Source organism: Filicampus tigris, chromosome 5 (assembly GCF_054856515.1).
Source record: "Filicampus tigris isolate MCC_2025a chromosome 5, RoL_Ftig_1.0, whole genome shotgun sequence".
Classification (NCBI taxonomy): domain Eukaryota; kingdom Metazoa; phylum Chordata; class Actinopteri; order Syngnathiformes; family Syngnathidae; genus Filicampus; species Filicampus tigris.
The window spans coordinates 16107650-16132500 of record NC_141221.1 but is presented as its reverse complement, the minus strand read 5'-3'; the positions used below and the strand labels follow the sequence as shown (position 1 = coordinate 16132500).

At 42.1% G+C, this 24851-nt stretch overlaps 3 protein-coding genes across 32 annotated transcripts in view; all 3 read right to left on the bottom strand.

Moving 5' to 3' along the window:
• camk2b1 (calcium/calmodulin-dependent protein kinase (CaM kinase) II beta 1) overlaps positions 1–952 on the bottom strand; it is a 43643-nt gene extending 42691 nt beyond the window's left edge. For 10 of the 29 annotated variants that reach the window (XM_086030657.1, XM_086030663.1, XM_086030659.1 and 7 more), the window contains exon 1: positions 644–943. In XM_086030657.1, the coding sequence (XP_085886783.1) occupies positions 644–705 (62 nt within the window). In that variant the 5' untranslated portion in view covers positions 706–943. Of the gene's footprint in view, positions 1–643 lie in introns of all 29 variants that reach the window. The other 19 variants (XM_086030652.1, XM_086030660.1, XM_086030649.1 and 16 more) reach the window with 4 other exon arrangements.
• On the bottom strand, positions 736–12710 carry LOC147147496 (protein transport protein Sec24C). Of its 2 annotated transcripts, none has more exons than XM_086030644.1 (18): positions 12475–12710; positions 12020–12315; positions 10669–10725; positions 10487–10598; positions 9839–9966; positions 8973–9108; positions 8459–8568; positions 8117–8229; positions 7876–8049; positions 7496–7691; positions 7166–7333; positions 6942–7038; positions 6723–6874; positions 6218–6356; positions 5378–5685; positions 4554–4751; positions 2806–2895; positions 736–2727 (listed from the first exon to the last, which is right to left on the bottom strand). In XM_086030644.1, the coding sequence occupies exons 2-18, from the start codon at positions 12263–12265 to the stop codon at positions 2587–2589; spliced, it is 2565 nt and encodes an 854-aa protein (XP_085886770.1). In that variant the 5' UTR covers positions 12266–12315; positions 12475–12710; the 3' UTR covers positions 736–2586. The 2 variants fall into 2 exon arrangements, with proteins under 2 accessions (XP_085886770.1, XP_085886771.1); XM_086030645.1 differs by having other exon boundaries at positions 12507–12710.
• Positions 12711–14031: 1321 nt separating this feature from the next.
• Positions 14032–23872, bottom strand: LOC147147495 (uncharacterized). The gene is made up of 11 exons (XM_086030919.1): positions 23816–23872; positions 22169–22700; positions 21156–21205; positions 20965–21039; positions 20717–20776; positions 20573–20632; positions 20293–20505; positions 19040–19270; positions 16449–18069; positions 14428–14556; positions 14032–14339 (listed from the first exon to the last, which is right to left on the bottom strand). The coding sequence occupies exons 2-11, from the start codon at positions 22668–22670 to the stop codon at positions 14110–14112; spliced, it is 3171 nt and encodes a 1056-aa protein (XP_085887045.1). The 5' UTR covers positions 22671–22700; positions 23816–23872; the 3' UTR covers positions 14032–14109.
• Positions 23873–24851: the final 979 nt, after the last annotated feature.

The following is a 24851-nucleotide window of genomic DNA, read 5'->3' as shown; positions in this document are numbered from 1 at the left end:
GGTGGTGTAGTTTCAATAAGTATTTTTTATACACACTGCATATATAAATCATCAGTAATAATAATAATTTCCATGAAAAAAATAGACAATTTTCAAAAAGTAATTATATTTATGAGTAAATTAAAGTTTAATATTTTCTACACAATATTATAAATTTTCAAGAAGGAAGTCCCATTTTAAAAAAAATAAGCAGCATACTGACGGTAAAAATAATCTAAATAAGTCGAATATGTCAAAGGGAAAAAAGTTACTTGTTGCCAAAGAAATGTTTGACAATAAAATCTGAAAAATAAATACATGAGCATCATTTACTCACAACTTACAAATGATTAGCAATCTTAATATTTCATGTCGCAATAGTGCCAGGCCTTATTGGTCTGTTGTTGACATTTTTCAAAACGCGTGTGTCTTGAGAGCTGTCATTCACTAAACGCGTCCATGCATGCGCGCACACAAAAAAAAAGCAAAAACAGCCGCGCGCACGTCTGCACACACACGCCCACGCATACACTGGCTGCATGGCCCTGGAGCTCGGCGACCGTGGTCCACCCGAGTCCACACACAACCGCAGCCGCGGGGCGGCGTGTGGGCTGCGGGGGACGACAGTCGCCGAGCTCCGAAGCCTGTGTCTGGTTGGACTCACTTGCCAAGCTCCTCGTACAGCTGATACTCGTCCGTGAATCTTGTACAGGTTGTTGTAGCCATATTTCCCGCTTCTCCTTCTTCTTCTCCGTCTTCTTGTTTGCCTCCTCACCTCTGGTAAAATGTTATCTGTCGGACGGTGAAGGGAAGAAAAAACACAACAGGTCCTCCCAGTAGCCACTAAAGAGATAAAGTCGTCCAGCACTTGGGGAAGAGGCGACGCCGAGTCCAAGCGAGGTTTAATCGGGAAACACCGAGCCAAGCACTGTAGGTCTCTCTCTCGCGCGCTCTCGCTCTCTCTCTCTCCCTCTTTGGGTTTGACACTCTCTCGCTCCCTCTTTCGGTTTGACAGCTAGCTCGCTCGATCAGGAACTTTAGTCAAGGTAACAAAGCGAAGCTACAGTTTACTTCCGGCCCCGACTTTCAGAGATGTCAAAATAAGATTACCTTTCCACGTTCATTATTTAACCCGATTTTCCGACTTTCAAAGATGTCAAAATAAGAGTACTTTTCCACTTACTTTTTTTGTTAGTATTTTTTTACTTTTTTTTTTTTCTTTTTAAATTAAAAAAAAAATTCAATAAACAAGGCTTACTCACTACTACTAATAATAATGATAATAGGTTTCAACTCTGGACTGATCTCTTGTAACTTACTGTATGCAGGATGAGCCAAATGTTGGTGCCGGTAGTTTTTTTCCCCAATATTTTTTAACTGAATATATCATCTCTGACACTTGTGTCCGTTTTTTTTTTTTTCATTTTTCTTGGTTTTATCAGAATGGGGTTTCCGCTTTTCAGACATCACCCCCCCAAGTCCAACAAACTTGAAACTAACCTTAAATTTATTAAATGTATTTTCTCTGAAACTGTATCTGATCCTCACTGAAAATGCAACTCTATTGCTTTTCACCTTCAATTCATTCAGAGCAATTCAGTTCTCCAAATTCAGATTCAAATCAAACTGTGACAGACATCCAGGTACTTTAGCGTGTCAAATACACACGTATTTTCTCTATTTGTGGGCCAGACTGGTCCTTATCCCCTGCAGGTAGCATAGGTCCCCTGTATCTACTTTTTAAAATAACCTATTTTTGCAAAGGAAGAAAGGACAGAATGAAGGAAAGACGATAGTGAAGATGGAACTGAGGAAGGCAAGGATGGCAGGGAAAGAAGGGTGATAGGTAGGATGGATGAAGCAGGGAAAAAACTGATGTAAAGAGTGGAGGAAGCAAGAAAGGTATGAAGGAAATGAACCTTTGATGTATAGAAGGGAAGGAGGGAGGATGGAAACAGATGATATGAAAAGAGGGTAGGTAGGATGGATGATGGAAGGAATGGAGAAACCAAGGCTGATATGAAAGGAAGCATAAAAGAAAGGTATAGGCTGCGGAGAGGAAAGTATGGAAAATTTGAGGATATGAAAGGAAGGGAAGACCCTGGAAAAAAGTAAAAAACCAAAAGGACAAAAGAAAGGAGTAAAACGATGCTACAAAAGAAGGAGGATAGACTGGCTTTAAAACCCTAATTTGAAACCTTGACCCATATTTAAAACCTTAACCTAGCTAGGATTGAAATTATCATTAATTGAAACCCTAACTCACTTGATATTTTATCATCCTTATCTCGTTTGCACGTTATTTTGAAAGGCAATTTCACCCATTTCCTGGCTTTGCAGCGCGGCTCTCTAGCAGCCTCCGGTGTTCAAGATTAAAAAGACAGCTACCAAACAAACCCAAAAAAAAAAAAAAATGACAGAACGGTTTATGTGCCAACAGGTTAATTGTGAACCATAATTACATCTCAAAAATGAAATGGAAATCATTTCCAGTCAGACCTGTTCTCCAGAGTCTTCCCACTGTGTTTATTAACACAAACTCGTCAATGAATAGTAAATAAATAAAGATGGGTCATTAAATAAAGGCTTGTACTGTGTGTTTGTGGGTCAGTGCAGCATGCGGACGGAGTTGACGTGCAGGTGGTAGAGGAAGTCGGCGTAGGACGCGCCGCCGTTGGGACTCTTGTCCTCCACAAGGTGGTGCTGCAGGAACTCCTCACCGGCATCGCCCTGCTTCACCAGGAGTAGCTGCGTGAACAACCCATTTCCACGCAAACGTTACAGCACATTTGTGTGGCAAGGTAGAGTGTTTAGTTGCGGGCTGACCTGCCGGAACCACGGGACCTCCGAGTCCAGCGCGTCGAGGAGGGTTCGAACAGCGACCGACAAAGGGGTATCCAGAACAGGCAATTTGGTCTGGACGAACAAACAAGCACAACACAGGAAATAATCAAAGTTTGCCAGGCAGGAATGACCCTTTGGGAGGCTCCAATGTTTTAAAATGCCCTTGAAGACAGTTTCACATAATAAAATTAAATTTGGTAGACATGTCTATTATAAGTAGACCCACAATAAAGTCTCAAGAAGGCATGCCCAAAAAGACACAGGAGCATTTTGGCTTGAAACGGTCATTTTTGGATCACTTCAAGCCACAAACTCATCCGACAAGAATATTTTTTTAAAATAGCTTAAGAAGATAGTTTCACAACATGGAATTTGACATACATGTCTATCATGAGTAGACCCACAAAAATGTCTCAAGAAGCCATACCTGAAAAGACACTAGAAATCCACCACTGTGGTCTGATATTGTCATTTTTGGGTCATTTTGGCAAAAAACTCATCCTGCCAGAGTATTTCACAAAATTCAGCTCCTGAAGACAGTTTCACATGCCAAAATGAAATTTGGGAGCCGTGTCTATTGACTGTTGCTCGCGGGGAGAGGAGAGTGGCGGCACACAAGAGGAGCCAGTACGCCAGAAGCCGTGATGAATTATAAATGCGTGGATAAATGGCATTATTATGGCATATGCAAACAAGCCAGCTTGAAGGTCCCCCAGTACACTGCGATCTCCTGTTTGGGAACATTCTGGCTGTCCTGTTAAAATCGCTGATGGGGAAAGGTACGTGGATTCCAAAAGTTGTGTGCCGACATTGCTACATGAGATCGGCGGCTATGTTGCAGGTAGCACGTCTAAAGTAACGCACTTAAAATGGCTTCGTTCTCCGCTGCTCCTCTCGCTAGCCGTACGATGCATTCATGAACCTCGGAAACATCACAACTCAGCAAAACACAAATCCAACCACAACACAGATAACTCAATTCATTACAATATGCTGTTGAACATTCAAAGATTTCAATGCCTAAAAAGTGTACAGTATATAATTTCATAAAGACTTTTTAAAGTTATTGTATTTTTTTCATTTTAAAAATAATTTTAATATAGTTAGCAATAATTGTAACTGTTATTGTATGGATTTTTTTCATCACAAAAAGTGTATACATGTACTGTAACGACAATTTGTCTTTAACTTTAATACTTAGGCATACAGCGCACCACCTGCTGACTGTTTAAAGATTTCAGTGTCTTAATACTTTACAAAATCAAGAGATTTTTATTGTTAGTGTATTTTTTATTCTGGTGTAATTTCTTAGAGTATCACCTGAATGGTTCGCTTCCATTTTTTCTAAAAAAAAAATAATGCACCGTTTACTTGTCATCTTTTCAAAATAAACATTTAAAAAAAAAAAAAAAAAAAAAATTTTTTTGTACCGAAAATATACCGAACCGAAGTTTCCAAGAAACTGAACCGTACCGAAATGTGATTTAGCGTACCGTTACAACCCTACTGAAAACCCATAGGAAGTCCTCTATTTTGGCTTGCACTGGTCTATCATGAGTAGACCCACAAAAAATTCTGGAAATTTTTCATCAAAACGTATTCAAGTAAAAAGTAGAATATGTTCTACATAAAGTGGTATACTTTCAAAAAAAAAGTTGAATAGTTTCTCTCTTTAACACAAAGTTGATGACTTCATGTTGTCGTGAACAGACAAAACAAGTTAGGCCTACCTCTCCAGAGGGCAGTGATGCCAAGCATCCCACGTTGAAGAGCTCCACCAAGGTACATGCTGGGACCCGGGCACCCACCCATAGAAGGAGTATGTCGGGGGCGTGCAGCAAATACATCCCGCGCGGACACAGACTTGTGGCGGAACAGCGTAGAGCCCCCTCCTCCTCCTCCACCACGTTTCCGGCGTGCCACAGTGGCTGAAAGTGATAAAATGATTGTGTATTTTTGCTTTTCCAGGATTTTTTTTTTCCGACCAAAAGTACCAACAGAGGGATCCTGTGCAAATCGTCATCTCGCGCAAATTAGCAAATCCTGCCAGACTTCAGCTCAGTGCATTTGCTTTTTGTAAAGTTTTTTTTTTTTTTTTTGGCAAAGGGTAAAATAATAATTCATGATTATTTTTTATTCTATTATTCATAATTATAATTCAATACTAAATAAGCAGTAGTTGGTCAAATAAAATAGTTTATTTTACTAATATCTTTATAGTGTGAAATACTTTATTTTAACAATAAAATAATTCAAACTTCATATTAATTAAATAGTTTATTTAATTATCTTTGTATTTAATATAAAACAGTTAATTAAAAGTAGTGTTTATTTTAATATTTTAGTACCACATTATTTACAATGAGTCAAATTACAATAATGAGCCAAATAAATACAACACGAATACCAAATAAATGCAGTATTACCATAAAAAGTAACCATAATATATAAACAAAATCGGGCCTTAGTGAGACACAGGAGGTTTGAATCGTCACTTCAGCAAGGATCAACAAGAGTTTAGCTTTTTTTTTTTTTTTTTTGCATGTGTACATACCAGAGGCATCAGCATGGGGTAGAAGTGCGTGGCGCAGGCTGCGGCATCCAAGCTGAGCACCCGGCAGCGCAGCACCAACCGGCGGTGCACGGAGGTGCGCAGGCCGGGCAGCAGCACGTCACTCTTCCTCAGACTGTTGACGTAGACGGGCAGCGCTCGCAGGCCCCGAGGCAGAACCAGCTGACCGGACGACGCCCATGCCGAAGCTGCGCAGCCGTGACGGCGGTAGGATGCCAATGCCTCCGTCAGGTCCCTCTGGAGTTCCTCACGCAGATCCTGCAGGGGGCGCTCCACAGCTGCACAATACACTGAAAACGCAGAGAAGATACAGCCTGTTTATGGACAAGTAATGTCTCATTATAATAATGTGCAGAAAAAATTCTGATTAATCGGACGACAACTAAAAAATTATATAATGAATGCAGGTTTTTGTTTCTCAACACCTTCAACAAGAGATACGAATTACAGGCAGAACATTTTACAAACCATTGTCCTTTCGTATTAGTTTAACTTAACAACAGAGAGAGAGAAAAACAATTTTGAGGGGGCAATGTTTGAGTGCCATTATTTTTGTCTTATGTTGTAATATGTTGATGTGTTCAAAAAAAAAAAAAAAAAGCAAAACTCAACAACAAAAAATTTGCAAAAGTTGCACATTTGCCAATTTCCAAGAAGCTAATATCACCCTATTAATCAGTCAGGCCCTTGTAATTATTATATCACACCAGTTTGAGAATCTCTGAATTAGAACATCTTTTGCCAAACTTTTGAAATCACAGTTGGCACACCCCCTCTCCTTGTTTATCCCTGCTTCTGTGACTCCTTTCTCTTCTTTCTTACTCTTCTTGCAGTAGAAGGCGAGCAGTGTCTGTGCCTGGTACTGGCGAAAGGTGTCCTGCAGGTGGCGTGAGCATCGCAGCGTCAGCGTGTGCACCCTGGATCGCCGCTCTCCCATTGTTGTGTTGTATGCCAGGACCGCCTCACAACACGCAGAAGCGAAAGAAAAAGATAAGTTACCTAACCCTAAAAAAAAACTAGATCACACCCTACCAACTGTTAACATGTTAGCAGCTGATACATTCTCATTTTAAATGGAACCTGACAACTATGTGAGAAGCAAGTTCCCCCCACGAGCTGTCTTAGCGCCTTTTACACTCAGGTTGCTATCTTGCTACATGTTAGCATGTTAGTATCTGATCAATTTTCATGGCATGGCAAAAAAAGTAAAACAACACAGTCTATGTTAACTTTGATAACAAATGAACTTTGAATATACTTCATGAACCTACTTGGCGGCCACTCCTTCTTTTGGGCAAAAAAATAGTGAAAGACAAGTCTGCCGTACCTGTATAGCGACACCTCGGGTCTCATCCAGAGCTCCACCATGGTGCGCAAGCTCCACTGCCAGCATCGTCCAGCAGTCTAACGTCGCCATAGTGATGTGGTTAGGGCTCGCCCTGGGCACGCAGAGTCCGTAACAGCCCGCCACACGCATGCCTGGCAACAGTGTTGCATTATGGGTATTTTGAAATGGATTGTCTGGGACTGAGGTTGAACATCTCACCTTTGCTAACAAACAAGCTAAGCTCTGCTTTGTAGCCGACGTCCGCTGCCACGACACATTTCAGGTTATGGCTAAAGCGCTCCCGGTCCAAATCCCCCTGTAAAGACAGACATTAGCTTAGCAACAGCTAATATATTAGCATCTTTCTAAGTTTTCATACAATAGTACTCAAAAACAGCCCATCTTGCTATATGTTAGCATTTGATTAGTTGCTTCTGCTGTACCTGCAGGTGGTCGTAGGCATACAGCGCACCACCCGTCAAATAGGGGACGTAGCCCGGCCAAGCCCCGCCCACATCTTGCGGGGAGAGGATAAAGAGGTGAACGCCACAGCCCTGACGGACACACGCCTCAGCCAACGAGACTGCTCCCTCAGGCGGCTGGAAGATGGACTGAGAGGGGAAACAATGACATGCCCTGTAGAGTCCATTTTAAATTAACATTTTGGCCTAAAATACACAGGGGGCATCAAAAACAGCCAAGAACCATGCGCTGATTTGAGCTACATAGACCATCTTAATCCCATTCCCCAAATCCATGTTTTGTTGTCTTACTTTTGGCTTGTTGGTCCCGAAGATGCCGGTGGAGGTTTGTTCAGTCTCTACCAGCGGAGCCGAGTGGAAGACAAGGAGCTTGCCGGGACAGGACAGCGTTTGGAAGATGGCCAGTCCCGCTTTGACCGGAAGCTCCACGGGGACGTCCGCCAAGTCGTCACCCTCCGAACTCAACTGGGGAATATGCTGCAACACGCTACACAACACCACACAAACCTTAGCGTGTTACCATTGGATCATTTCTCTTTACGGAACGATGTAAAAGTGACATTGTGCACTCGCAGCACTTTCTCTACTCAGGCCTTTTTTTCTTATTCATTACATTACTTCTAGTTTTTTTTTTTTTTCCTTTTTTTTTTTATTTATTCATTTACTTTTACCTGGCCACGCTGTCCAAGCAGTCCCTTAAGGGTAGTACTAGCCCCTCCCTGACAGGAAGTTGCAGCTCGTCGGACGTCTCCGCCATGACCAGCATGTGTGGACGGGACAGGGTGGGGCTGAGGTCGTACAGTTGGATTCTGCTGTCATATGTCAGTAGGCCCATGCGGATGTCTCTGCAACAAATTGGCAGTTATAACGGATGTTTTTGCATGATTGTGTTGATGTGTGTGAGTGTTTTACCTGCTTAGTGAGGCGAGCAGAGTCTGTATTTGTTGTGTCACAAACTCCAAATGGCCGCCTCTCAGCGCCACCGCAGACACGTTGATGGCCAGAAGCAGCGCCGCCGCTTCACCCTGTTGCGTGCGCACCAAAGAAACGTAGAACAAACATGAATTGATATACATTAATAACAATTTTACATCATAATTTTTGAAAAATCATTATTAGACTTGTCTTCGGCTGCCGGTGTCTTTTCGGACATGGGTTCTGGGACTTTTTTGTCGGTCTCTTCACGATAGACATGCCTACCAAATTCCATCTTGCTAAACTTACGTGTCGATTAAAGATAGGTGCACAACGAACCTTGAGAGCGTGGAGGACTTCGTAGGAGCCCATGTGGAGTTCGGGCCTCTGCTCCCGATCAAGCCGGGCCCCGTCCATTCCGTCTGTGGGCTGGTATTGTTGCCACGGAACTGCAGAGGACAGAAGAACACTGCTCGGAGGATATAAAGTTGATTTGTCAGCCCCAATATAGTGATACCTTCACTCATCAGACCGCTAACTTCTCAGTTTTCCGAGAATTTTTTGCTTTATTTCGCAGCTAATGAGCGTCAGAAGCCAGTTTATTTCTTTGCATTCTATTTTATGTTTTTATATCATAAAGTTTTATTCTTTTTTTTAATTAAAAATATGGAACAAAATGAGGGAAAAATTACTTGACTCAAGTGACGGCGCATCTGAAGCCTGCTACTACCTCAAATCCTGGCTCGCAAAAAAACACAAAGGAAAAATATCGAACTCGAAAAATTCTTAAATTGGGACCCTCGTAAGTCAAGGTAGCACTGTACTGTGTTGAACTTTTTTAGTTCAGCGTTACCTTCGGTCAGCTTGTCACAAAAGGGGCAGCGGAACCTCTGGCCGCAGTCTTGCCAGCTCATGGCGACGCACATGGACGCACCGCACCAACGACATCCCGACACATGCATGTCCTCCATGACTACCGGCAGGCGCTTCTGGAAGCAAGACGTCAATGATGCTGCGTGTATGGAAAGCCGTTTAAGGATTTATTTTTATGCTGGAATTTCAACTTAGAGGGGAAGTCAACCCCAAAAAATGTATTTAAAATAACATGTTCTATGCAGCCTAAATAGTCTAAACATGTCATTCTGAATGATATTGTGTTTGTGGAATATGAGTTGAGCAGTAAAATCCACTCGTTCTTTTTTTTGTCCATCTCAGTGGGCGGCCATTTTGTCACTTGCTGTCAAGTGAAAATGACATCACAATTACTCAGGGAACAACCAATCATGGCTCAGCTTCAGAAAACAAACAGGTGAGCCGTGATTGCTTGTCATATACGGTATTTTCCGGACTATAAGATGCACCTTTATATAATCCGCACCCACTCAATTAAAAAAAAAAAAGAAGAAAAAAAACATATATAAGCCGCACCTATCTACAGTATGTTGAAACTTTTGATATTTACTGCATTTACAGAACGATTTTGAACTGTAAATGTATGTACCTGAACAGATTCTTTCCTAACAGTGCCTTTTAACACGGCAGCAACTTTTCTGATTAAAACGGAACAGAACCGAGAGAAAATAAATTACTTATCTTCATTTCACTGCCCGTTGTCACTCCAGTTTGTCATTTATATAAGTCGCATGGCTCAAAAACTATTAAAAAAGTAGCGGCTTATAGTCCGGAAAATATGTTAAAAAAAGGTGATTTTAAACTTACCTCAAGTGGGGTCTGTCTGGCCAGAGGTGTGACTAGAGTGGCCAGAGGCAGACGGGCCATTAGGGCGGTGGGTCCATCTTGGGGGAAGCAGTATGTTGTGGAACGGATGGCACGGGGACTGGCGCTGCCTGAATGGACCATGACATCATCACATACTCTGATTAACTATTGGTGATTTGGTTCATCATTCATGCTTCACTTTGTTTTCAAATGATCAATTTTATGAGTTGTTACAGCACGCAGGTACTGTATGTCCAAATTTAGAGATGCACTCCTTCAGTGTAGTACCACATTGTGCCATAATACAGTATAACAGTCTGCACTGAGGTCTACTGAAAGAGAAGCAGTGTAATTAAGAGCAAGAAGAAGAGGCAGAGAAGATCCCCAACTAAGTGTCTACCAGAATTACCGTAATATTTTTGCTATTTCTCGCATTATATTACCATTTAGCCAGCAAACTTTCGTTAGACGAAAAAAATCAGGTTTGGTTGAACATTTTGTAATCTAAATGTGTCTAATTCTCTTTTGCTTTATGTGTCTACAGTCTGTGTTTACAGTTACTTAATTGGGAGTTACAAATAACTAGGACCTCATTGAAACTTCTGAAAGAAGACTTAGAAATGGCATGGTCATGGTTCGTGTTATTACCTCCATCCTCCACAATGCAAGAAGTGGTTGGCAGAGGAGGCGGAGGACCGAAGCACTCAGAAACAAAAGCCTTCCCTTCCCACTCCGCTCTGTCATCCGCCATCACTTTGACCTAAGCCCAGTTACGGATGCGTTAGCACATTAGCACTGTTTTTTAAAAAGTCAAATAAAAAAGCACTTACAACGCTGGGAAGCAGCCCTGGGTCCAGTCCGTAACGAGACTCTGAATTTGGAGATATCTGTACAGTGGAAACACAATTTTCACAATTCTACAAATATAGCAATATTTTTCAACCCTGGTGCCCTCTTTTGGATTTTTTTTGCACTTGTTTCCGTCTTTCTCTACTGTTTGATTTGGTTATCATTTTGGCAGTGTAACAGCTTTTGGAATTAAATTTTAGAGGGAATAGGTTTAGTGAAGGGCGGCACGGTGGTCGACTGGTTAGCACGTCCGCCTCACAGTTCAGAGGTCGTGGGTTCGATCCCGGCTCCGGCCTCCCTGTGTGGAGTTTGCATGTCCTCCCCGTGCCTGCGTGGGTTTTCTCCGGGCACTCCGGTTTCCTCCCACATTCCAAAAATATGCATGGTAAGTTGATTGGATACTCTAAAATTGGCCCTAGGTGTGATTGTGAGTGCGGATGTTTGTCTCTGTGTGCCCTGCGATTGGCTGGCAACCAGTTCAGGGTGTCCCCCGCCTACTGCCCAAAGACAGCTGGGATAGGCTCCAGCACGCCCCGCGACCCTTGTGAGGAGAAGCGGTACAGATAATGGATGGATGGATGGTTTAGTGAAATTGTTGAAATCCAGTATCTTTTATTCCTGCATGTCTTTTTGTGAGAATGACGAAAAAGGGTATGTTATTTCTGAACCTAGATTTTATTATGGTCCTCAAGTATTCGAATTTCTTAATATTCATAAAATTCTGAAAATCTTCAAAATTACCAGTTGCCTCATAATTCTAAACAAAAACTATACGAATGACTATTATTTGTCACATTCTCCCGATTCACACACATTTCATTATCCTACACACTTTCCATGACAATGTTGCCAAATGAATGTAGACATTTTACGTTTACTTCTACATTTGTCAACCGAGTCAAACCATTAACATTTCCAAATATTAATACATTTCAGGACAAATAGGGAAGTACTGTAAGTTTTTTTTTTTTTTTTTAATAAAAAAACTACAAAGATGAATTAAATACTGAATTTATGTCATGTCATCTTCCAAACCATTTATCCTGTACAGGGTCGCGGGGAGGTGCTGGAGCCTATCCCAGCTGACAATGGGCGAAAGGCGGACTACACCATGAACTGGTCGCCAGCCAGTCGCAAGGCACACACACACACACACACACACACACACACACACACACACACACTCACACACACCGTCACTGAGCGGGAACCGACCCCACGCTGCCCGCACACAACTCGGGCGTGTGTACCACTACACCATCAGTGACCCTACTGACTATTATGATTGCACATTTATTAAAAAATCATTTTTAGGCGTAGATATGCGTCAACCTGCTGGGGTCCATCTCCGTAGGGGGGCGTGATGTTGAGACCAGATCCTCCCGAGTGACCGCCGTGAGGGGTCCATAGTGACGACCGTGCAGGTGGAAAACACGGCGGTGTCTGCTCAGAGGGCGAGCCCAGGTTGAGATGCCTGATACCCGGTAGAGGACAGAACAGAGGTCCCTGCTCGGAAGCTTTGGGGGAGCTACAGCGGTCCGCCCACAGCGGGCTCTGATTGGCTGCAGGTACGTCCATCGGCCACCATACCCGTCTGTGATTCGCCGAATGCTCACCAGAGGCGGAATCTACATATATAAAATACATGTGATATTTACGTGTATAACGATTTTTTCAAAACGATAACAGCAAATAATAACGACAAACAAGTTTTAATAAGTAACCCGAAAGTAGGGAAATAGTGCAGGAACACTTCTATTTTACAGGCTAATAAGGATATATCGTACATTTTGCTAAGGGCGGAAGTAGCGGCCATTACGTGCGGGAATTCCTTTCACCTCCGGCGGCGAAGCAAACGGCCATAGAAGGGGAATTCAGTCAACTCTGACAAAACTCTATGTTTGAATTCAATTAAAGTAGGCGAGGAAACGCAAATGCGTCGCTAGATGACGGCTAGAAGCTAGAGCGGTAGCAACAAAGGTGCGCGAGCCAACGCCAGAATCGAAGTTAAATTTACGGCATGGCGAAGCGTTTCCGGAACCCCCTTAGCAGTAAAACGAAAATAATAATAATCGAAATTGTAAACGTGACAATCCAAGGAAAATACTATTTTTGTACGAGTAGTGTCAATTTTAGTCATTACTTGATTTGATTTAATTCATTTAGTCTACTTAAAAAAACGTATATGTGGCTGCCAATGGCCACCATCATTATCATAGAGATATACGATAAACTCAGAAAAAAAACAGACAAAAAGCCTTTATACTGAAACAGTAACACAGTCAGTCGGGTATTTATCCGCCTTTTTTCCATGCCACTTATTTTAAAAACTATGAATTACATGCATTCTTATTTTTTTTTTAAATAAATGTAAGCATTACAGCGATTGTTCCAGACTCGGTTGCTCTTTTACCATTCCCTCAATCTTTAAACACATTTAAACTTTTTAAAACACACGTTCTGAACACAAGGTAAATGTATGTGAACCCTGCCAAAACTGCAAGCACAAAAATGTATAGGAAAATACTGCACAGTATGGGCAAGTGCTGTGTGGAGTGAATACTGTACCTCCCTCTCTAGATGGCAATAATGCCTATATAGTTCAATAGCTGTGTGTTTTGTTGGAATGAGTTAATTAATGACTTGTATCATTTTTGAAAAAGTGCTGGTGCTTGTATTTGTTTTCCCATGTGTGATGTCAGGTCAGTTAGTGCTATTATGTAATTTAGACTAGTAAGATAGCTAATACTAATAAAAGCATTGTGTGAATTTGTTATGTGTTAAATAACATTGGTCAACAGCAAATTTTAATCAGAGACGGCTTTCTGTGTACCTTCATGTATTTTTGACACTGATTTCAAAATGATGTTTCAGAAAAAAATTACACCTGTTGCTGAACCGAACCCTTAATTCATAAATATACTACTATATTACATATCATTATTATACAATTAATTACTATTATCAAAATCTGATTTACAAGAGGAAACAAGGTCAGATTTGGAATCAACGCAAAAAGATTAGAAAGATTACTTGCATCTCTGATTAGAAACATTTTGTAAAAAAAAAAAAAAAAAAAAAAGTCTACAAGTGTAATTCAACTACTGTATAGTCACTTATGTAACATGGGTTAATCACTGTGTACATGTTAATTGCATGGTGTTTATGCTTTATTCTCTTCTGATTCAAGTACTTTTTATGCAATTACAAACACCTTTCGGGCTAGGCGTCAATTATTTGCAGATTTTCGCTACTCAAATAGAATTTTTGAGACAGATCTCAGAACAGATCTCTTTTGAACTACAGACAGTAAGCATAAATATGAAAAATATGAAACAATAAGAAACATTTGGAAATATTTATAAGAATTAATAATTACAGATAGAAACAAAGGTTAAGGTTATGAAAATACTGCAGTGCCATCAGCGTTGAGAGGGCCTGGCTTGTCTTTTCAGGGCGGTGATCCGGTTCCTCACATAGTCCTTGATGCCCTTCCAGGAGCGTGAGCGCAAAGCTTGCGGCTCGGCGTCCAGACAGCGCAGACAGTCAAGCTTCTGTGGCACTTTGTGGTCTCGGATGAGGGACATCATGTGTCTCTCCACGGCGGCGACCTCGCAGTCACTCCACTTGTGCTTGCCGATCGAGGAACCAACTGAATTTGAAAAACGCAAAGTGAAAACGCAATAATAACTCAGACTGATGACTAATCCTAAACTATGATCACAAGCCAACTTTAGCACCTTTGGCCGAGTGGTGGGACACTGTGGAATTGATCACGTGTGTGCCAGACAATCCACTGACGGACTCACAGTGCTCCCATGATGCAACCGGTGACGCTCGTCCACGCTCCACTGGCGCTGCGCTTACACCTAAAAAAAATCATTAAGGATGTTAATTGTAGATTAAAATAGGGTAATTCCTTGTCGGCTCCATTTTGGAGCAAGAGCTGCTTAACTACATCAATATTCTAAAAATGAAATATGATTTAAACTGGTCTCCTCAGATTCAATAAATCAAGAAAAATATTCAAATTTAATCAAAATTAGACAAACATTTTACAGACAAATGCCTCTGTCCACTCTTGTTTTTGAAAATATTTCGTTAACGCCCCTTTTGTCATGACGATAACGAGACGATGACGAGCTAAACGTTACTCTTTGATGACGAAAACATGACGTGACGTACATGAATTTTCGGTGACGAGACGAGACTGGACGAAATTGTTAGCGTGTGGTCCGTCAGACGTTCAAAATTTATGACATCCCTTCCTATTGTACACGTAATCTGTCTTTCAAAAAATTGCAATGCTGGTGCAACCTACCCTCGTTTGGGCACGCCCACCGCCGGGACAGCACGCGGCGCGCACGCAGAGCGCACACCGTTACAACAAAACATGAACAGGTCTGCGGTCATTCGGCTCTCGACACTGACACGCTTCCTTTGACGTACCCTGGCGACAGTGACACCAAATGGGCTTGGTGGTCGGAACGAAGGAAAGATATGGACATACCGGTACTTTCTGTAAAACCCAGCAGAAAGAACAACACGATGCATTGTAGACAGTGGTAACGGTGAATGTGGCCACAAACTAGGTGGAAAGAAGGACAACTGTCATGCGACATCTGAGGGCTCACCACGCTGATATTTTGTGTGTATGTGTGTGTGTACAATGAACGCGACTCCACAGGTTTTTTTTGTTTCACCAATATTGAATGTCTTTTTAGCCTTAGCAATGCGGTTAGCCGCCAAAGTACTTACAGTTTTTGACGACTCGGTTAAAAATGTATGCCTGTATGTACAGAATGTATGTACGAAACCTTGTATGCCTATTTTTAACTAAAACGGACTAAAACCTTTTTGAATTTTCGTCGACTAAATTTACCAAAATAGACTAAAACGTTTTGGGGGAGTTTCCTATCACTAATAGGAATGACTAAATGTGACGAAAACGAATAAGCATTTTCGGCCAAAAGGCAGACTAAATCTAAAATTCCTGCCAAAAACAACACTGCCTCTGTCACAATAAATTAAACATGCTACATTTATTAAATATTAAAACATTTAAAAATTAATAGAAATACATTAACATATATGAAGGCATCTGCAATAAATAAATGATATAAACACATTATGCCATTAATTTTAATTCAAATATAATTAGGATTAAAAGAATAAAAATGCATTTCTACATGTTAAATTCTCCAGAGTAAATCATTCTTATAAAATACATTAAAAAGTAACAATTTACTCTGATCAAAATCAAAATAATAAAAATGTATTTGTATACATTAAAGCCATCACAATAAAGAAATCAAATGCAGTAAAATTAAATTACGTTTAGAAAAAAATCCCCTGTACATATTACGGCCTTCACAGTAAAAATAATAATAATAATGAATACGTTTAAAAATCAGAAGTAAAAAAATAATAATCCTCGGCTCACGTCAACAGTTCCTTGGCACTAACATGCCACAAGATGGCAGCAAAGCAGCTCTACTTTGGTGTAAATGAAGCTCCTCAACTCACTTCTACATAGTTCTTTGTCACAAAGATGCTGTAGGATAGTACCTAAGCACTACTTTTGTGTAAATTAAGCTCCTCAACTCACTTCTATATACCGGTAGTTTCTTGGCACCAAAAGACATACTTTTGATTGAGCACAAAAACAGCTAATAGAAAGGAGAGGTCACCATTATACTTTTTTTTTTTTTATCTATGAGTAGTTTGGCATCACACAAAGTCCAGTCAGACTGGTCCTCACCTTCAGTGCCCGCGCCGATGTCTTGAAGCTCCAGGCCGATGTTGTCCCGAAGGCTCTTCACTTTGTTGTTGGGCCCCAGGACGAGCTCTGTCTCGGTGGGGTCCAGGCTGATGAGCTGCAGCATGGCGGCGTGGTGCCTGCGAATGCTGGCCGACGTCAGCGCCTCGGGCTTCCTGACCACGCTGTCTTTGACCAAAATCTGCACGCATACGGAGCCGCGGTAAGCGGACAGCGCCTGCGGGCGTCCGAATAGGAAGGGGTTCTTGGCGGGGACGCGGCAAGCCTCGCGGAGCCCAACCAGGAGCTCCAGCGTGGACAGGAAGGCCGGTTTGAGCAGGATCGGGACCATGCGGCCGCACGAGGAGCGGATCTCCATCCTGCTGAAGACTCGACACATGCTCCTCTCCAGCTCGCCCACTAATAAGTCCAAGTTCTCCCGCGGGTCAGGCTTCTTGACGGACTTCAATGCGGCGAGCGGTAAAGAAGACACTTCGCTGCTTTGTCTCCTGTTGAACAGAACTATCCGGGCCAGAATCACCCTGGCCAGAGCGTCATATGTTTCCGCCGAGGGCTCTGCTCTCAGTTTCTCCTCGGCGAGGAGGTGGACTTTCTCAGCGTGGGAGTTCAGTCTCTTCATGTCCTGGGCGTCCGGAACTTTCTCCCTGGATCTCCTTTTGGTTTTCCGCAGAACTGACAAAGCACCCGAGGAGATCATCTTGGCCCACTGCTTCCTGTAGATGACCAGGAAGTTCTTGGCCGACTCAGCCAGGTCAAAGTCTCCGCGCTCCAGCGCCCTCTCCTGGACGATGCGGCACACCTTTTGCAGGGAGTAGCCCAGCTTGATGGCCAGCGAGGGCGCGCTGTACGTGCGGGCGGCAGAGTCGTAGCCGGCTAGGACGTTGACGGCGGCCACTACGTGCGGGAAGCTGTCGGGGACGAAGAAATCCTCCAGCCTCCTCAGCGGCGTCCTCTTCCAGGCCTCCAGGACTAGCCGAGCCATCTGTCGCAGGTTCTGCCGCATGTACTCCTGCCGCTTGCTGTCGGTGCCGTACCGCGCCAACATGTCCTCCCCGTAGCCCAGCAGGACGGGCTCGCTGATGATGAGGCGCGTCACGTCGTCGTAAATCATCTGCGACAGGATGGTGCGGAAGCCGGCGCTGATGCCCAGGTCGCCCATGGCCTCCAGGGCGCAGCGGGTTTCCACGCGTTCCTTCCCTACACGTGGCTCCTCCTCTTTCTTCTTCTTTAGCCGTTCCGGGCAGCGCTTCATGTGACACGCCACGTTCTTCTTTATGTACAGGCCTCGACAGTACAGACAGTGCAGGAAGTCCTGCGCCTGGCCCGTCTTCTGAGGTCTTTTGCGCGCTGCCAGCTGCCCCTCGCCGGTCCTCAGCACTTGCTTGTTGTGCACATAGTTGCCCTCGTTGATGAGCTGGTTCCACACCTTCTGTCTCTCTCGGGAGCCTTTGGGGAAGCGTAAGGCCGCGGACACTTCCTCCTTGTGGCTGTGTCTGTGCTGCAGGTGCCTGGACATCTTGATGACGGGCTTGGAGCAAAACAAGCAGTAGTTCCGGCGATAAACTCGCTTGCAGCTCTTCTGGCCTTGTTTCATGGCGCATACCTTGATAGAAAAGCCACACAAACATAAGTGTCTCAGAACTGACTTGCTAAAAGAAGCTATATAGTACATGCAGAGTTTCTAAACAATACATTTTTGAAGATAATTGCTGAAAACATGCAAAGACTGAAAATTACGTAGTACTAAACTGTGGAGATACATTTTACACGATTTCAGGGGCCCATTTGGCCATCCGACATTAACCCCCTGACCCCGCCCACTATATAAGTACTTGAGCACCTTGGTTCGCGTCAGCGTTTACATCTACACCCTGAAAATGCCTCTTCCCTTCATGTAGTCCGCCGGTGTTGACACTTTAGAGTGCCTCGTTGTCGGCCGTGAGTGTGCACATATCACGGAGAGAAAGGCAGAGGACCAACTTGAACTCAGTCAGTCCGCCTACTGAAATGGCGACAAGTGGTCAGTGTGCGGTTTGGTGACGTGGTGTGTACTCCACTAAAACGGACCAGAGGAAACAAAGGAAAGTGTTGTCTGAGGAGATTACAAAGAAAATTATAGACAAGTATGATACAGGTGAAGGCTACAAGACCAAGCAGCTTGATGACTGCAGTCCACATATTGTTCAGAAATGTAAGAATCACGAGACTGAAGCCAACCTCCCTGAACGTGGCCGCAGGAAAAAGTTATTTCTGTGACCAATGTGGGTTTTTATTTAATTAACAGAGAGGTACCAACAAATTTGTCCATGTGTGTTTTAAAAAATAAAGCACACGTTTAGTTTTTTTTTCTAAAAGTGCAGCTTTTGCAATTTGAAAATGAGATTCTACTATATTGTGATGTCAATTTGAATTAGATTCACTGCTCAGCCCTGAAAATATGAGATGTATTCTTTGGACAGCCACATGTAAGATACTTTTGCTGGACTGGTGTTGGTCCTACTCGCAAGAATATGAAATCACCTTTCAGCTTATCAAGGTCTCCTGCATATTGAGTAATTTCAAAGGGAACACACCTTCACATTCTTCAAGCGGCTCCATTCGGTCTTGGCTTCTCGCGACTCAGTGCGAAGGGACATCCGGCAGAGCTTTTTCTTGCTGCGCAGCGACATGGTGGGGCTGCGAGGGGATCCGCCCGGGGGGGGGAGGATGTCTTCTCCCAAGTCCGTCAGAGCGTCAGAGACATCGCTTTCGTCGCTTGGTAAGTAAACGGAGCCTTCGTCTGATGAATCGGCAGAGTGTTTTTCCTGGAGAAAGATAACAACATCAGTGTTTGGCTCCAAAAAAGTACAAAGTGTTACAGATTTGATTTGAATACATCATCTTCCCCGTTTATATGAATGGAAATGCTTTTAATTACAGCACTCAAATCATTTCTTTATTTTTCCACACAATTAACACAAACAAAATACGACAAAGATGATGACATTCAAACATTTGCCCCCCTAAAAACATCTACCATTGAAAGCGTGAAGGGACCAAAAAACAGATTATATTCATTATATATATTTTTTTAAGTCAAATGGCTGATGAATCAAATATCGAAATTTTGTTCTGAAAAATATCGGAATCGGACTCGAAAAATCTATATTGGTTGGGCCCTCGTACAGACTTAATAACTGTAGGTTTGATGATAAGAGAAGACCATCACACCTGAGGTGCAATAATTTGAGTCATTTTGTACAGAGGATATAGAATATATGCCTATGAGTATTGCTGTATGCACTGTCTGCCTGTGTTGCTACCGCTTAAATAGGAATAGAAGTTGTTTAAAGGTTTAGAATTACCACATCGATGTTTCGTTAGCCCATCTATGGAGTTTTGCATTGAGCGTTAACATTATGCTTGCGGCCTTCCGTAAGACAAAGTTCATGTGGTTTGGTTAAATACACAACTTGTAACTTTGTTCTATCTTTCGTTTGCTGGTAAAATTAAATTAGTGCTTAGAACTTAAAGGAAAAAAGTGATGACAAAAAGTTGAGGTACGACTGCATTTCTCTATTTTTGGAGAGTGTATCTGTTATTTTGTCTTCTTGTGAGAAAACCAATAATCGTGGCATATCTTTTCATCTCTATATACAACAAATTAAAGTCACTTCCATAAAACATGTCTTTGCTGCTGTAAAATGAATAAATAATAAAAAAAATAAAATAAAACCGTGGCAATTTATTCGAATTTTTGCTTTGACTTCCCAAGCGGAGCTCAGTGAAGTAACCAAAATATTAGAAACGATGAAACAATGAACAAACATGCAACATGTCATCTTACAGGCTCATTTGGATCTTCTGCACACGCAGAGTCATCCGTCAAGTCGTCGTCGTCTTCACATTGCTCGGCATCGGATGGTGGCTCTTCGCGATGTTCGGCGACAGATGGTGGTTCTTCGCGATGCTCGGCGACGGACGCCGTCGGTTGCGGTGGAGTTGGCGGTTGTGACGGTGATGCCGGTGACGGTCCGTCTGACGACGCGTACCACTCCGGCTGACAAAAAGACAGCATATGCTTGAACGCCGGCGTGGAATTAGAAAGTGCACGATGAACAACTTACCTCAATTTTGTGTGCTGTCTCGCTTTGACACGGTGGCGATTCAACCCTGGACAGAGGTGACTGAAGAGACGCAGAGACAAGAGTTGGACTTCATTGTATATACGGTTTGTGTGGACAACTGAAGATAAAATCAAGTTTATTTGCCTGGGCAGCCGAGTGGGGCGATTTCACGCACACGTCATCTTCTGGAGGTAACGATTCCAGCTGGATGGGAGAGACGGGGGGAAAATTTGCAGAATTTGCTAAGAATCTTTCAATTGAGAAATGATTCGGGTTGAACTGAAATTTAAAAAAAAAATAATCAAAATTACATTTGAAAAATGGATTCTACTACATTGTAAAATTCAGGTCAACCTCACACAGGCGCACCCACACCCAAACAAAACACTTACCAGTTTGTCCAACTCCGAAAGCTGTTTGAGTAAAAGAGAACGTTGATGTAAAACGATAGAACGTTTTGTCATCCCCTAAAAAAAAGGGAGAAGCAATTTTTATGAATTTTTTGTACAATCTAAATGAGCGCCAATGCGGGAGCTGCAGCTATTATAGCGTTATGACATTAAAGTGCCGCCATTTTCCTCACCGGTGTTGGAACAGCAGCATCTTTGTCAGGATGATCAGAGTCATTCAAGGCTGCAGGGGACAGAATTAATTAAGTTGGTTGACATCCAAGTTTTTCTACAGCGATCTGTTCAAAGAGGCCAATAATAAAGAAGTGACTTTAGCAAAAAAGAAAATTAAAAAACAAATTACATTTATAATAGAGTATATATATATATATATATATATATATATATATATATAAAAAACAACTTTTAAGGGTTACACTACCAAGGCGAACATCGCGACTATCACCGGGGCAGGGGGACTCAGCCGAGCAATTCATCCTCATCGTCAATATTTTGAAGCAGATGTAACGCCTCCTCTACTCTCAAGCTTTTTTTTTAATACACATGTATAAATCGTGGTGACCAGCAGTTTTTATCAATTCAGCCGCTGGTTGCTATGGGAACCTTAATAACTGAATAAAAAATGTGATGACATCAAAAGGGGGTTGGATTAACGGCGATAATAACACGTTTAATTGACACCCCTAATATATATATGTATATATATACACATATATATATGTGTATATATATATATATATATATATATATATATATATATATATATATACACGTATATATATATATATATATATACATATATATATATATACACGTATATATATATATATATATATATATATATATATACATATATACATATGTATATATATGTATGTATATATGTATATATATACATATATATGTGTGTATATATAGATGCATGCATACATACATACATACATATCTCAGTACTTTTTGCACAACTTTTCGAAGACGCTAAACAGCAAAATTCACAATCAGTGTTTCATGCATGAATGGAGTAAAAAATGTAAAAAAGGAGAGCCACTACTATGCCTTTCTGTCACTCCTCCAGTCTTTGTATGTCTTCATCTCACCTTTTGTGGGGAGTGTATTAGCAATGCTACTGACAACGATGTATGTCCTTGTTGGAGGTAAAAATACACCAAAAAAAGTGACACGTTACCGTGGCAGTGTGTCGAGTCTATCCAGTGAGATGCCACAGGGGGCGCCGATGAGGTTTGGCTGTGAGCGGCAGACACCTCATTGATGCTCTGAAAAGAACCCGGAGATGAGTGCGACTGAAAAGAAGACTGCACGGAGAGGGGCGGCACACAGGGGGGCGGCACACAGGTGAGTGGTGCGCAAGGGGGTGGCACAAAGTGGGGTGGCACGATTTGGGCTTGATGGCCAGCCTGCAGCGGACCGAGCTTTTGTTGGGCATCTATCAGCTGCGGCGGGTCAAAGCTGGAACTGGCAAATAACGAGGCGGGCGACACGTGGCTGTGTATATGCGACATGGACGCCAACGTGCGCAGGAAGCTGTCGCCGGGCGCCTGCGGGTGGCCGTAGGGCGGCGACGGGTCCCGGACGGACAGAGTGCTGAGGAGAGGGCCCTGCGCGGAGACCGCCGACCAGTCCATCTGGTTTGTCCATGTCTGACTCTTATTCATTGTCATGTGGTCCATTGTCTTCCATAACCCACTCGCTCCTGTTGCCTAGGAGACCATACGTAAACGACAACATCCAATCAACAGATTGCACTTGTGTTACATTGAAAGGAAAATTCAATCCCAAAAACTATGATGAATAACAAAAGCAAAGAATGACAGAGATTGCCCATGGATGTGCTAGATAATAGTGTCAAAAGTACTAACTTCCATTCAAATATTTGCCCCATGAAATTTTATTTATTTATTCCCAATATTATAGCCCATTTCTCTTGGTTTGAACTGCTTCTGGTAGTAGTGCAGGCTCATGTAACTTCAACTGCATTCGCAATGGCACTATTTCTTTAACGCACATCCAGAGCAATCTTCACAAACTAAAACATTTTATAATCAGTCGTTCTGGTAAGAATTATGTTGTTCATATTTTGTTATCATGTTATAAAAAATATGTTAGAAAAAAAATCATGTACCCACTACCTAGCACATTTGTCACTGCTAAAACATAATCTTTTCTTTAAAAAAAATCCACAATCCTTTTTCCATATCCTTATTAAGACTCACACATTTAAGCCAATTTTGCTGTACAACAACCCAAACAGAGTACAAGCCACCACCCCATTCAGTCACAAGAGCAATAAATACAAACTATGCCAAATATCCTTCTCGAAGATTTTAATTGAAATATTTGTGTGAGTGGGGGGGGGGTGCACCTTGATTTCAATAAAGTTGAATTTGAATTAAAAACATGCACTAATGCCAACGGTAGTGCTGTTTGTAATTTGTTATAAATCTCATTTGATTAAACGTCTGCTCTAATTTAACAAGTTATCAATAAAGTGCACTGTAGTGCGCGTTCTCGTCCTGCTTTTGTCCTGGCGCGATGCTGGTCAGCAACGCTTCACTAGCAGAAGACCACATAACGTGTGTAGTCAAATGGTGATCAAACAAGACAAATTACGAGTTTATTTGGGGTGGAAAAAAAAAACAACGAGACCCGCTTTCGATGTTTGGCTTCTCCGGTACGCTTGTTAGCTCGGTCATGTTATTGTGGTCCGCCGGCGTAGTGCACTGCCTAACAACTTGACAATTTATGAACGTGCTTGAAGACGAATACATTTATTTGTAGGTAATAACAAATACATTTGGTGAGAACAGTTACATACCTGTATAAAGGTACCGGAAGTAGCTCTGCTACGGCATCCAATGTTTGTCGCTATGTAATCCGGAAACGGATAGGACCGCTTCCGGTTTGCCTTCGAAAACCTTATTTTGCGTTGTTTTTTTAATTATTATTAATATTATTTTTACCTTTCGAGTCCTACTTATACCTCTAAATTTGAACTTAAAGCCAGATTTAGGAATTCAAACAAGGGTTACTGTTTTTCAATTTAGGGTTTGCAAACCAAACCTAAGGGTTTAAATGAACATTTCAAGTCTGATATATGGTTTCAAACAAGGGTTATGGTTTCCAATTTGGGTTAAGTTTTCAGGCCAATGTTAGGATATCAATTCATGATTTCAAGTCAGGGTTAGGGTTTCATGTTTGCGTTTCCAATTAGGGTTTCAAGTCAGAGTAAAAGTGGATAAATGCCTGTGTGAAAGAGGGGGAGGCCATTCCGTTGGGGAGGTCATCATTCATTCTTCATTGGCTCTTTCGACCACTGAGTGCTTGCCCATCATATACTAAATTATTAACCCAATGTTCACACTTGACCAGATGCTCACATTCAGGCCTCATGGTGCCACTTGAATAGAAACCCCAGTGCAGACGTCACCCACAAAGGCATGATCAAGGCAGTTGGTATTGTTGTTTACGTATGTACAATTTACAACCAGTATAAATCCATGTGTGCACATGAAAATGCTTTCTGGAGGATGGCGTCCACATACCGAAGTAAAGGGTCAATCTATACACCTTAAAAAGAGATGCCATGTTATCCAGCAGGGGCGGAGCTATGGGTGGGCCTGGGTGTGCACAGGCCCACTCAGATTGAGAGACTGCCCACCAAGTGAGATTCATGAAAAAAAGAAATACTTTTAATTTTTTTGTAAATTATTTTGAAATTGTTTTCCAATTTGTTTTTCGTTGTGAATGAAACTGGCTTTGGGGGCTGAATTTTCATACATAAAATTTAATTCATTCATTCATTCATACATACATAATGTAATAACCAATGTGTCATACAGAGCAAAAATAGT

Coding starts and splice junctions, on each gene's coding strand:
- LOC147147496 (XM_086030644.1), bottom strand. CDS start 12,265: ATGGACGTACCTGCAGCCAATCAGAGCCCGCTGTGGGCGGACCGCTGT. Junction 6,875..6,941: donor TAGCTTGTTTGTTAGCAAAG/GTGAGATGTTCA, acceptor CACTGTTGCCAG/GCATGCGTGTGGCGGGCTGT. Junction 4,752..5,377: donor ACCCCATGCTGATGCCTCTG/GTATGTACACAT, acceptor TATCACTTTCAG/CCACTGTGGCACGCCGGAAA.
- LOC147147495 (XM_086030919.1), bottom strand. CDS start 22,670: ATGGACCACATGACAATGAATAAGAGTCAGACATGGACAAACCAGATG. Junction 19,271..20,292: donor CAGAAGATCCAAATGAGCCT/GTAAGATGACAT, acceptor ATCTTTCTCCAG/GAAAAACACTCTGCCGATTC. Junction 14,557..16,448: donor CATCGGCGCGGGCACTGAAG/GTGAGGACCAGT, acceptor GATTTTTTTTAG/GTGTAAGCGCAGCGCCAGTG.